The sequence below is a fragment of the Centruroides sculpturatus genome, unplaced genomic scaffold (genome assembly GCF_000671375.1).
Source record: "Centruroides sculpturatus isolate CEXI.00-Female unplaced genomic scaffold, Cexi_2.0 scaffold93, whole genome shotgun sequence".
NCBI lineage: Eukaryota > Metazoa > Arthropoda > Arachnida > Scorpiones > Buthidae > Centruroides > Centruroides sculpturatus.
In genome coordinates this window covers 784,903-799,012 of record NW_019384297.1, presented here as the reverse complement: position 1 = coordinate 799,012, position 14,110 = coordinate 784,903, and the positions used below count along the sequence as shown (strand labels likewise).

The window sequence follows — 14,110 nt, the reverse complement described above, 5'->3', positions numbered from 1 at the left end:
ATTACTTGATTTATCACTTCAATAAAATTAAATCTATTATAATCTTTAAATTAATTTTATATTATTTTTAATCAAAGTTAAAGTTCCATAAAATTATCAATTCAGTTATTGCAAATGATTTATAAAAATTTATAATCTAAACTTTTAATAAGAGATTATGTTAATTAATGTAATTAAATGAAATTAATTACGTTAATATGTTGAATGAATTTGACAATTCATTTCAATCAATATATAATCTCCATTTATCAAACTTAAATAAAAATGAATAAATAAGATCATCATTTTTTTGCCCTATATATTACATTAATATACTTATTATATAACTAAAACTTGACATAATTAAGTTAATGAATGAACTTATTTTTCTTTTATTTATTATATTGTGAATATATGTTAGCATAGTTAATTTAATGATTCCTTTTGTATACTTCACAATATGAAGATGGCAAATTGATATTGATAAACTAATTATTATGCAATATATTTAATTATATTTTTAAATTTCATCAGAATTTCTTTCTTATTGTTTTTATCATATTATTTTATCAGATTCAAATGTAGACAAGGTTATTGAATACAGTAATACCCTGAACTTACGTGATAGGTGGGATCGAGCAATAACCGCGTAAGTCAAATTTGCATAAGTCGGGGTATAATTTCGCAATTTGTGTAAAATCCAAGTCAGATGTATGTAAGCTAATAAATGTTCTTATTAATCTTATCTTGTCTTTTGATTCATTCACGGTTACAAGAAATCACCACATAGAGTCTATCAAGTCTCCATAGATATAACAAACACAGAAATAAATAACACAAAATAAACTGTAGCTACATGTTGATTCCATGCGACACATCTGAACATGTAAGCTGAACAATAGTGTGGGGGGAGTGAGTAATCAAGAGTTGCGTGGTGCTCAAACAAAAGACAAATCGACAAGATTTGAAAATCGTGTAACTCTGAGTTTGCATAAGTCGGAGTAGTGTAAGTCGAGGTATTACTGTACTTGAAAACTAAAATAATAATATTCTAAAATGCTATTTTCATTTAATAATTTTTAATGAAACAAACAACTTTCAATAACTATCATTATTAAATGTCTATATTAGATAACAAGAAAATGAAATTAACTTTACAAATTTATTTTGTATATAATGTAAATAGAACTCAATTTAAACTAAACTTTAATTTTCACATCATTGTATAAAAATTGTTTCAAACTGTATATTGAAATTTATTATGCCTTAAATGTTATTTCCATATTGTTGAATTTAAAATTACTTAGTTAATAATCATTATATTTTAAAATTATGAATTAATAATTATTAAAATTAACTTTTTCTGCCTGTTTATTTTATTTTAATTTTAAAATATCTTAATTTCAAATTTATTCTAAAAATGGAAATTCTTAAGTTTGTGTGAAGCAAGATCTAATATTAAGTTTTATTTTGAATTAAAAAGTTTATGTAACACAAGGTATTACAAGGTCAGGAGTGCATGTTAAAACATGTATGAACAAAAATGCACAAGCATAGAAAGGGCTGACTGACAAGTTTTGCCAACCTCATCACATTGAGTCTAATGAATTTTCAATTTGGAATTTGATTGAATTTTGAATTCCTAGATAAGTATTAGTGAATAACACCTAATAATGAGAAAAAACTCCTTAAAGAATGTTCAATATGATTTTATGTTTATGTTAGAAACTTTAATGAATAATAAATTAATTAAATTTTGATATACAGTAAAAACTGGTTTAGTAAACACTCTCAGGACTGAAAAACTTTGTATTTTTATCCATGAACGGGTTAATTCTTGGATACGTTAACGTTTTTTTTTTTCTTTTTATCCATTATCCTGTTTAGAAAAGANCCATTACAAGACCAGGAGTGCATGTTAAAACATGTATGAACAAAAATGCACAAGCATAGAAAGGGCTGACTGACAAGTTTTGCCAACCTCATCACATTGAGTCTAATGAATTTTCAATTTGGAATTTGATTGAATTTTGAATTCCTAGATAAGTATTAGTGAATAACACCTAATAATGAGAAAAAACTCCTTAAAGAATGTTCAATATGATTTTATGTTTATGTTAGAAACTTTAATGAATAATATTTTTTATATAAAAATGAATTAAAATCACTCTCCAAACATAAGTAAAATTATTCTCTCTCTCTTTTGTATTTGTCTGATAAGAAAGTTTAAAAGATTAATCAAAAAATATAATACTTAAAATTATGTTCTAATGAGAATGATTGTAGGAATTAATTAATATATTAAAATATGACTTATTCATAGTTACTTCAACTAATTAATATTTTCAAAGTAAAAAATATTATAATCTGTAAAGTATTTTAATAAATTAAAGATTTACTATAACATATACTGAAACTAAATTCTTTCAAAACAACATAAAATAATAAGAAGATGAATAAAAAGCAACAATTATTTTTGTAAGCATCACCATTTTGTTATTAGAAATAAAAAGAAGTCAAAGCATTTATTTAAAGTTTAAATCACTTTCCATAATATTCTTACACAGGGGTGTCCAACCTTTTTGTTTCTCTGGGCACATTGGAAGAAGTCATGGAGTTTTGGGCCACAAGTATATTGTGACTGAGTATATTCAAGGATTAACATGTCTAGATTATAGTAATAGGTATTAAAACTTTATCACGAAAAAGGATATTTAAAAAAATTACTTCTACAGACAACTATTTCTAAGTAAAAATTGAAAGTAAGTTCATTTATTATAAAAGAGACAAACAAAAATTTATTTGAAAAACACAAATACAGTGGTACCTCGGTATACATCTGCTTTAGAATACGTCCAATTTGGAATACGTCCTGTTTGGATGAAACAAATTTTGCTCGGTATACGACTTTTGTTCAGTATACGACTTAATTCAATTATATGCGCCATCTATGAACAAGTAGCACTATTGGTGTACTAGACCAGACTAGACATTCGCGGCGCCACAGGGTTTATAACAGGGATGGGCAAGCAAGAGTTCAGTGGGAGCTGAAATGTAGGTTTTGCAAAATGCATTGGAGCCACAATTCTGCATTTTTTTATTCTTTACTGCAGTTCTGTACTGCGATTTTATAATATAATATTAAANTATGGGAAAGGTTGGTTTGGTATACATCCTATTTGGTATAAGTCCAAACATCAGGAATGGATTAAGGTTCCACTGTATTTGTTTTATTTGGGTCTCTAATTAATAAAAAATGATAAAACACCATTTTAAAGTGCATTTTTATTCAATTAATATGTTTATAAATAATATGTAGCCCAAAATTGCATCAAGTGATATTTTTTACACCAAACTAAAAAAAGGGTAGCCAAATCTTGCAACACTGGAAGAAATACTAAATAAAGCTGAAGTTGAGACTCAAAGGATCATAGACCCAAATTTGGGAAAAAGAGAGAAAGGACAAAAGATAAAGAAGTGAGGAAAGTTGGAAAATTAAGGGTCAATATTTGCATAACAGAAGGTCTATTTAACCTTTCTCATTACTTTTTATCTTTTGGCCTTTCTCTCCTTTTCCCAAATTTGGATCTATAATCCTTTGAGTCACAACTCCAGCTTTATTTAGTATTCCTTCCTCATTCACACATTTTCAAGTATTTGAAAATATTTCCTTTCCATTCAAAAATATAATATGTATAAAGGTTTACGGCTTTGTGAAACTTCTTTTTTGAGTTTATGTTGTTGAAATAAATAAATAAATAAAAGATAAAAAAAATTTGCTGGTTTTGTTTATATGTTTATTGAGCCGCAGGATGACATTCTTATTTGAAAAATAAGTAAGTCAAATATAACATATTTTTTAATTAAAAAGCTGAAGAGTAGTCATCATCAGAAAAATATTAGAAAAGTTTATATTGGAGACAATATAAGAACAGATATCAAATATTCACATATTTATCATAGCCAATTTCAAGTATTACTTATAGTTACGTAACTAAATGAAACAAGACAAATGTAAAATTATTATTATTTTTTAATCTCCTATAAATCTAGTCTAGTCTTTATCTATAATATCCACTTTTTTATAAAAACAGAATTTCAAAAACAAGCTAACTTCAATATCACTTTATTAATATTGCATTATTCATAATTGCATTTGTTCACATCTCTCATATACTCTCGTCTTGATTACCTATCAATATGAATTCTATAAATGTATGAATAAGTAATAAACTCTATTATTATTACTAGATCTTAGAACTATTTTCCAGATTAATTCATTTCTATAATATATTCTATAATATATTACTGGATTCTGATTTTATTCATTTATTCTTAAATAAATTATATTTTATTTACAGACTGTATATAGTAATTTAGAAATTAAAGGCAAATTCTATTCTTTACAAATAGATTTTAACTATAAAATATTTTTTTGTGTTCCATAATCATAATAAAATTTTGTAAGTCTGTTAAAAATCAGAAATGATTCTCCTTACTCTTTAAAAAAAGGGAATGACTTCTAGGTCTTGACATAAATTAAATACGGCTAGACATAGCCATCTATTTAGTGGCTTGTAATCAAATTTTTATCAACACAGTATAATTGGTTAAATATTGTAAGAATCACATTTTCATACTTGACAGAGGCAAATTTTGTCCTCATAATATCCACAGGGCAGAAAAAAAATTTATAAAATGATCTGTTAATAAATAAATTGATTATAAAATAATTAAATTATTTTATTTTAATTTTAAAATATCTTAATTTCNAGTCTGTTAAAAATCAGAAATGATTCTCCTTACTCTTTAAAAAAAGGGAATGACTTCTAGGTCTTGACATAAATTAAATACGGCTAGACATAGCCATCTATTTAGTGGCTTGTAATCAAATTTTTATCAACACAGTATAATTGGTTAAATATTGTAAGAATCACATTTTCATACTTGACAGAGGCAAATTTTGTCCTCATAATATCCACAGGGCAGAAAAAAAATTTATAAAATGATCTGTTAATAAATAAATTGATTATAAAATAATTAAATTATTTTATTTTAATGATAGAATATTAACAATAATTACTAATAAGTAATTATTATTGCTTACAGAATCAATTAAAAAGATTTAGCAGTACTTTCTGACACCACCAATATGTTTAATTAAAGAAGTACAAGAAAACTGCATAATTGCTCTATAAATATTATTAGTTACTCTATAATATACATTTATCATAAAATTATAAACTATGTTTAATGAAATTACTAAAGATATTTCATGTTTATTACAATTTCTTATGAATTTAATTTGTTTCACATATGATAATATATACATACATACATACATACAATCTTTCATTTTGCATTAATGTTTATAAAATCATAAAAGTTTAAAATAAATAATTTTTTATTTAGTTTAAATAATTGCAATATCTTTTTCAACTCATGTTCAATTCAATTCAAGGTAAATGCATTTACCTTGAGTTGAGTTGAACATTTTTTAATAAAATTATTGTACAGATAACCTAAAAACACAAGTAAGACTGATTACTGATTTCCAGTTAGCATCAACTTTTTAAAAAAACAGAAGTAATTAAAATAGAGAATGCTGAATTTGGTTGATGGTTGAAACAGAAAGTATGGAATGGGACTCACTGAAATAAGATGCAATGAAGTGAAATAATGAAACAGTTTTTTTAGGAGTTTTTCTTTCTTATGCATTTGATAATCAAATTCATATCAAAGATTCTTAATGGAATTAAGATCAGAAATTGAATCAGTTGGTTAATGTTTTGAATGTTCAAACAGACTTATTATAATATTAGGTTGTTGCAAATGAAAGTGCCAATTTTTACTTCTGACTTTGAATGTTTATTAATTTAATTTAAAACTTACATATTCAATCAAAATTATCTCCACCAACATTAATATACTTTTCCCAATGCAACAGAAATGCATTAATGCTAATTTGATAGAAATCATGAGAGTGAGAAGTTGAACTACAGAGTTGAAAAGTTTAAATTTTAAAAAAACAGCTATTTCATTTGCAACAACCCAATCTATGCAATATAGAGAAGTATTATTCTGTTGATAAAAGATTTAGACTAGCATTTCTCAAACTTTTTGCTCACTCAACCCAATAGATTTGTTTGTAATGATTCCATGACCCAAATGTTTATAATATAAAATTTTTAAAAAACCTGGTAAATTGAAGTTACTGATTATTATACAACAAAATAAAATTATGTATTATTGATAATAACTTCTATGTGTGAAATGTAACATTAATTACATTTCTATTAAGAGTGGCTCAGGTCAATGTTAATTTGTAACAAATAAATTTTAATAATAAGAACTGAAATATTAGCTATAGAATAAATGTTTTATTGATTTCAGATCAGTGATCCCATTATGTTGCAGTGATGTCAGTAACTTCATTTAGTTTATGCGTGACCATGAAATTTCCCTTAAGTTGCATTTTAAAATATTTGGCAAATGACATATTTTAAACTTATTACTTCATTAAATTTAAAATTTAAACTTTAAAAAAAAATAACTGCATTGTATCACTTATATAACAAATTTAAAAAAGTATTTCCATAGTGACCATGTGACATTCTATTATACAATTGGAAATAACAATCTAACAAGCCTGTTATTTATAAAGTGTTATTGTTCATATTATATATACATACAATTCATCTTTGTTTAACAATGTGGAATTAAAAAGACTCACTATTTTGTCCAAAAAAAGGGGGGGGAGTACTAATCAGGTAAATTCTACATCTAAAAGAATGAGAACAACTGCTGTGAAGTCTGACTTGAGCAACATTGAATAAGAACAACTTTGTCAAAGGCTCAGAAACAGCATCACAATGTCGAGCTCAACTTGAACAAAATAAATTGACAACAGCGTCTTCTCAACTCTTCAATCTCTACTCTCTCATAAAAAGTATTCTGTTATGCCTGACAAGGAATTTATAGAAGTAATAATAAAAACATTATACTATATTTCCTCATGTATTTACACACCATGTTTACACATGTACCATTGAGTATATTTGATTATGAACAAATTAACTTAGATAAAAATAGAAATACAGTAGAGCACTGATTATCCGAATGTCGATCAACCGAAACATCGGTTAACTGAAAATGTTCCAGTCAGACTGTGTCGTGCTGAATCAAACGTTTTTGATACTAGATTAACTTCTAAAGTATAATTTTTTTTTGTTTTTATAGTTTTCAATATATTTATTTCGTTTGTACAAAATAAAGAAATAATTTTTAACAATACAATAGTCATGATTATTATTATAAAAATTTTCATTAGGCTTAAAATTGATGAAAATTCAACACGAAGCGACACACAACAGAGAAAAATTTAAACATGGGATATATTAATATACTATTATTGGGATATACTATATTAATAATGCATTTTTTCGTACATAATTGGTTACCTGAAAAATCAATTTTCTGAACAATCCCAGTCCCCAATTGATTCGGATAATCAACGCTCTACTGTATTATCAATAGTATCTGTATTGTCTTAGTAATTATTGTTTTATTTTTAAATACGTATTAAATATGTTTTTATCTATTCCATCATTAATTTTGTTTGCAGAACTTATTTCAGATAAATAATTCCCACATATATCTTAATAAAATACTCGAATTTCTTTTTGTTAATCAATGAAATATTGATGTTATTTTCCAGCTTGCATTCATTCATTTCTCTCTCATGTAATAATGGACTAAATGAAACAATTAACCATAAAAAAAACCTGATATTAAATTATATCACACCACACTGGGATATAAGTAATAACAAACACAGAACCAATTTCTGGTCTATATAAACAAAAAAACAATCTCTGCACAAACGTCTTCTGTTTTCTAACTCCTTATGAGTTCTTCAGGTGTGATATTAAAATTTTTCCTTTTGTAATTGTTCAGGAAATATATTATATAGATTATAATGTTTTATGGCTTGATAAATACAAATCTACACATTACACTTACATACAAAAATAATAAACTTCTCTTAAATCTTAGATGAGAATATTATTTATATATATCTTTTCACAACAGATGAATTTAGAACATTCATTGCAGGATTTTTATTGAGGTACATTAATAATATTACATAAAAATTAATATTTGGAATATTTAATAGGATATGTAATAAATAGAAGGAATATTTGAGATATTTAAGAGAAAAAAAACAGAAAACTATAACAAAGTTTGATATATTTGTATGTTGGATTATGGTAAAATTTTATTATACTTCAAATAAATACTTATTCATTAATGTTATATATATTTTTTTGTTTTTATGATAATATATCTCTATTATATTTGAGTTGTAATTTCATGAAAAAAATTTTTCATGTATAGGAATATGATAAATTTTGTTCTATTCTATCTTTTTTGCATTCTTTATAACTTCAACCTATTGTGTCCATTATCATGTAAAAAAATGTTTAGTGAGTAGATTATTCCATTAATCTGCTCACTAAACATTTTTATGATACTCAAAGAGAATGGAGTTTTATTGAAAGGAAAAGACCAAGTTAGTCATCACAAGAAAATGATGAGATTGGAAGACTATAAATCCTTCAATTAGCCTTTAAAAGTGTAGAAATCAACATTAAAATACATAACTTCTAAAAGGTAAAAAAAAAATCATTGCTTTCATTGCAAATCATGTGCTTTCATTAAAAATAAGCAGAACAAAAATTAAAAAATAGTGCATTTTAATTATTTAATTGCATTACTTTTAGTAGCTTGTGAAAGACAATATAATTTTAACTAAAATATGATATAATGAACAGATTAATGAAAATTTATGACTTATATTAATTCCAAATAATATGTTTTTATTTTGTTACAAAGAAAGGAATGTTTAAATAACATTATTTTAAAATTGTTAACATATTTATATTTGAAAATCTTCTAGTATATGTAACTTCATGTAAATGTAATAAAAACAGAATATGAGTTATATATTTTAAATATTCAAATTTTATTTGAGACAGTATATGTTTGTAATGTGTAAAATACTCAAAGACATCATACATATAATTACAGTACATTAACTATACCTTAATTTAAGTATTTATCAAGATAAATTATCATCAGGAGGTTCTTCATCACTATCAAATTCTACTCCTTCTTCTTTAATCCATTTTCCAGTTTTGTCTTTTTTCCAACCAGATCTATTTAATTTTTTAAAATAAAAATACATTATTAAATAAAAATAGAATATTTACTACAGAAAAATCTTAAAATAAAAACATAAATTTAACTGCATTGTATCACTTATATAACAAATTTAAAAAAGTATTTCCATAGTGACCATGTGACATTCTATTATACAATTGGAAATAACAACCTAACAAGCCTGTTATTTATAAAGTGTTATTGTTCACCTATGTACATACANTATTTTATGTAAAAAAATTGTGAAAATTTAATTCTGTATTGCTCATATAGAAATTATATTTGTTAAAAAGTGAAATTAATAGAAATATCTTTCTCATTGAGGTCATCAAATAAAGCAATTGTAAAATAGCAAAATATTTAATCTTATACTCCTCAGTTATAAAACACCATTATTGTGTGAGTGATCTATGTTCTGTACAATTTGTGAATATTTTAATTGCTCATGACTTAAAAATGTATTGTAGACACTTTTTTACAGGTCAATTTATTTTGTGCCAATTTTCTTATTTGTTATTTAAAAATATTGCATGTATAGGTAATTAATAACATGTTACTTCTCAATAATGAAAAAATTAAGCAAACTATTTAAATAATTGAAAAATTAATACACTTGAGAATAATTACAGAACTTTTTAGTCCACAATTACAGCATAATTTATTTTATAACAAGATTAAAGTTCCTTATCCAAAATCCATATCATAACTGGAAAATAATATTTTAAAATCACTAATTATAATTTAGTAGAAATTTCCTATATAAAATTTATGTTATAAATTTTATATAGGAAATATAAAATTTATAAAATTTATGTTATAAATTTTATATAGGAAATTTATATAGGAATATATCTGTTTTTTACATCATATCAAATGAAATAATTAAAATGCATATTCAAAAATCAATTCATTCTGGTTATGTTTCTGAATTCATTTATTTTAATCCATATAATTCAGAAAATACATATTAAATTTCTGATTCTTTATCACAATATACAGAACTGATTTATGGATTTATATATGTTTTATAATTAATAACAAGTTATTTACCTATTGGCAGAAGATGAATATTAAATTTCAAACATTTTTTAATTATAGAAATTTATAAAATGTTGAAGTTTAATATGTTTAATTTTTAACTATATTCTATATTAGTGATGTCCAAACCTGCCCACAGCATGCATTAATTCAGTCTGTGACATATCCGACACATCCTTTTTATGAGTACAACACTAGTGTGTTGCATGTACTTTGATTTTATTAGAAACTTTTTATGAATATATGTGCATTAGTTACAATATAGCATATTTTACACTAATTACTTAAAATTACATGTTGAAATACAGTTTCAGAGAATTGGGAGTGGTACCCTATTCGTACTACCATGCACATCTATGCCATTAATGGTAATAATCTTGTTAACCTTTCAACAGTGAGATAGTCAGGTATGGTGCTATCCCTAAATAGTGGAGAATAAATGTAGGAAATTTTTAAAGTATTTTTCCATGCGATTTTCTCATTATCGTTTTGGAAAAAGATTTTGTAAACAGTTATGTCTAGTAAAGAAAAATCTTTTTTTTATTGCTACATAATTAATATTTTATGTGAATTTTTGTTTCGCAGTAGTTTTTGGCGATACCCCCAAAAGAATTTAACAGATATATCCGTCCCTCACCACTGCCACACAATGCCCTAGATGGATATATCTGTCCCTCACTGTTGAGTGGTTAACATGTTTTGTTCTTCCTAGGCACAGTGGGACATTATAAACTGTACAAATCCAGTTTGTATGTACTTGGATTATTTTTGTACTACATTTTGCACATCTCAAGGGAATTCAAGCAGGTTGATGTTTGAACCTTTGAGAAGCAATGAATAGGCCACTTGTTATTCCAAAGAAATGGAGATGTTGATGCTGGTAGACAGATGCTACTTCTTTTTTGGAAGAAAGATATATTCAGCCAAATCATAGCTTAATGTTGATTTTTCATTATCAGATGTATCACCAGCAAATGAATTACTATCAGATGGTATGTCTTCTGTAGAAGACAACACTGATAGTTCACTCAAAATGTCTTCATAATCAAGCTTTCTAGCATTTTGTGTATGACTTGTCTTAGTGTCTACCTAAGCATCAATTATTAGAATACTGATGAACACTCAATTGTAAACCTAATTATGCATAGCTTACATGCAGAAAACAACACTAATTTGTATTCTGTTACAACATTAACAAATATTTAATAATATTTAAAACAAGTCTAAAAACCCAACAGAACAAGTAATTATAACAAAAGAAATAAATGAATTCAAAAAATAAGAACAAAGGTTCTTATGGCAGTAGAGCTATTGGTGAGATCATATGTCTCACAATACCATGCAGCATGGTGACATGAATTTAGTACCATCATAAAAATAGATTTATTTCTTCAAAGTACTAAACAGTTGACAAAATATTGCACAGAAAGAACTAATCAAACAAAACTTACCAACAAAAGCTGAAAATAACATGTCAGGTACACTAAAAAAATCTGAAAAACTATAAACAGTTTTTCAGATTTTTCAACATGTCCAATGGAAGCCAATATAAAACAAAAGGAAATTCACAAGCTCTATATAGCAGCTGACAGCCAGTGCCACTGGCATTTGTCAGACAATAGCATTTTTCATCTAAAAAGTGTTATAATGCAGGATCTAAACCAAATTGCTTAAAAAAGGACTTTTTTTCACTGGTACTAAATAATTACCACTGTGCTTCATACCACTATAAACAGGTGGTACTTAATGAGTACCATCATGCTTGAGTTATAAATGATAGAAATATGCCTACTTTTAGCATATATGGAATATAATAAATATTTGTTCTAGTTTTTAAATATAAATTAACTTAATACTGAGAATGACATTGAAATTCTGTCATCTTCACAACTCCATATAATTTAAACAACATTTTAACATAAAAAAAAAACTAATATCAACAATGTCAATTATATTGATAGCAATATTTTTTAATAATCTTATACAATTATTGTATTTATTATATAATCTATTTTTCATAGATGGAATAGATGAAAATAACTTTTAAAAGTATTTTTATCAAATCCCAAGAGATTAATAAAAAAATAAATTGAACAATTAAAAAATAGATATTAATTCAAAAAATTAAAAATATCATGTTTACTTTTTTATTTTATATATACTGCTGTTCAATTTATGTAGAGCAAATCACTATACAAAAATGAAATAAGGAAGCAAAAATTTCATTTCCAGTAACTTTTTTGTGACTGGAGGATCAACATCTCTTTGATGCTGCATCAAGATGACACTGTGTCCTGTTCTGCAAACAAAGAAGCCACAATGGCTGTTTATTATTTTATTTGTTAGGGCATAGTCTCATGAGCAGTCATGTGCATAGATGGTCAGCTCAGGATGAAGGAGTTCTGTGAGACAGTGTTATGGAATAAAAGCAGCCTGAGACAAGGTAAACAAAATAAATATCCGTTTATTATACTATATGTTATATGATCTACATACTATCAGTAGTAAAAAATAGATATTAAACACTACAGTGATACTGGAGCATTTGTGAGAGAGAAAGAGTTTACATTAGATTACCTGTGTTGTCATAAATATTTGGAGTTAGAAGAGAGCCATTTGTTGATTTTATCCAGTGGAGGAACTGGTGATGACTGCTTGTATGGGCTATTAGTTTTCATATTTAAAATGACAGAATCGGGACAGCAGGTCACGGGAAAGTGTCTCTTTTGACACTGAGAACATGTAGGAAGAGATGCTCCCAAATGTAAAAGTTGATAGATATCACTGCCAACAAAGTTATATTATTTAGTTTAAGTTGTTTAATTTGAAGTCACGGTTCTCACATTTTCAATAAAAACCTGAGATTTCAAACTATTTTCAATATCCATCTTCAGGTTCTTCCTTTCAAATGCAAATTTTAAACCATATATATTTGTATCAGATAGTTAGAATATACATAAATTTTAAGGAATTAAAGTATTTTAATTAAAGATAAAAAGCTGTAAAATAAGAAAATCATAACTATTTTGTATTCTTAAGAGTTCTTTTTTCCTTTTGTATATTTTGTTACTTATCTGTTTAAAACTCATATTGAAAAGAAAATGACCTTGATGATCATTAAAAACAGTCAAAAGCTATAGTTTTTAATAAAAATAACAAATTTTTTGAATAATTTCAATATCAGCTGAGCTAATTAGTTTACTTTTATTTTATTTAATTTTCAAAAAATTTTTAAACAAACAGTTAACTGTTATCTAGAAAAATAATTTTGGATATAAATTTAATAATTACAAATCACAAATATAAATAATAATTTGAAACAGTTAATTATTCCAAATGTTTGGATTCAATATTTAAAAAAACCACTTAAAATTTTTACTAATACATTATTAATTTGTTAACATGTATTCTACTAACCAATGAGCAATTATTTATTGTGACATCATTACAATGCCAAGCTGCAATTTTTAATCATATTTTTAATTTATTTCATTTAAAATGTATGCTGTGCACCTCAAATTAGTATTGTAGTGTCTTGCCCTTGTACATCATACTTTTCCATTAGTAAAGGAGTCATGCCAGTCACCTATTAACTATTTTCAGGGGAAAAGTTTTAAATTGAAATAACTTGACTGGCAGAATTACTATTTAATAAAAAATAAAATACATCTGGATACAAGTCCAATTTTGCTTGCCATGTCCAATCACCAGAACAACTATTTCCATTGCAGAGACAACCTTTCTTTAGAGGCTATGCCTCTGCACAAATATGTAAAACAGTTTAAAATGTCCACAGGTGACAATCCCAACACAATTAAAAATATAATATTTGTTTGTAGAAATGGGCTGGCAGAATTACATTTTAATAAAA

The 14,110-nt window shown here is 25.5% G+C and overlaps 1 protein-coding gene across 4 annotated transcripts in view; it reads right to left on the bottom strand.

The window, feature by feature from the left end:
- Nucleotides 1-14,110, bottom strand: part of LOC111628198 (sodium channel modifier 1-like) — a 60,351-nt gene that overhangs the window by 19,250 nt on the left and 26,991 nt on the right. Inside the window, exons 7-8 of one of the 4 annotated variants that reach the window (XM_023372164.1) lie at nt 9,084-9,197; nt 4,816-4,989 (exon numbers count right to left, since the gene is read on the bottom strand). In XM_023372164.1, the coding sequence (XP_023227932.1) occupies nt 9,101-9,197 (97 nt within the window). In that variant the 3' untranslated portion in view covers nt 4,816-4,989; nt 9,084-9,100. Of the gene's footprint in view, nt 1-4,815; nt 4,990-9,083; nt 9,198-12,397; nt 12,673-12,816; nt 13,024-14,110 lie in introns of those variants that run through there. The other 3 variants (XM_023371972.1, XM_023372030.1, XM_023372096.1) reach the window with 3 other exon arrangements.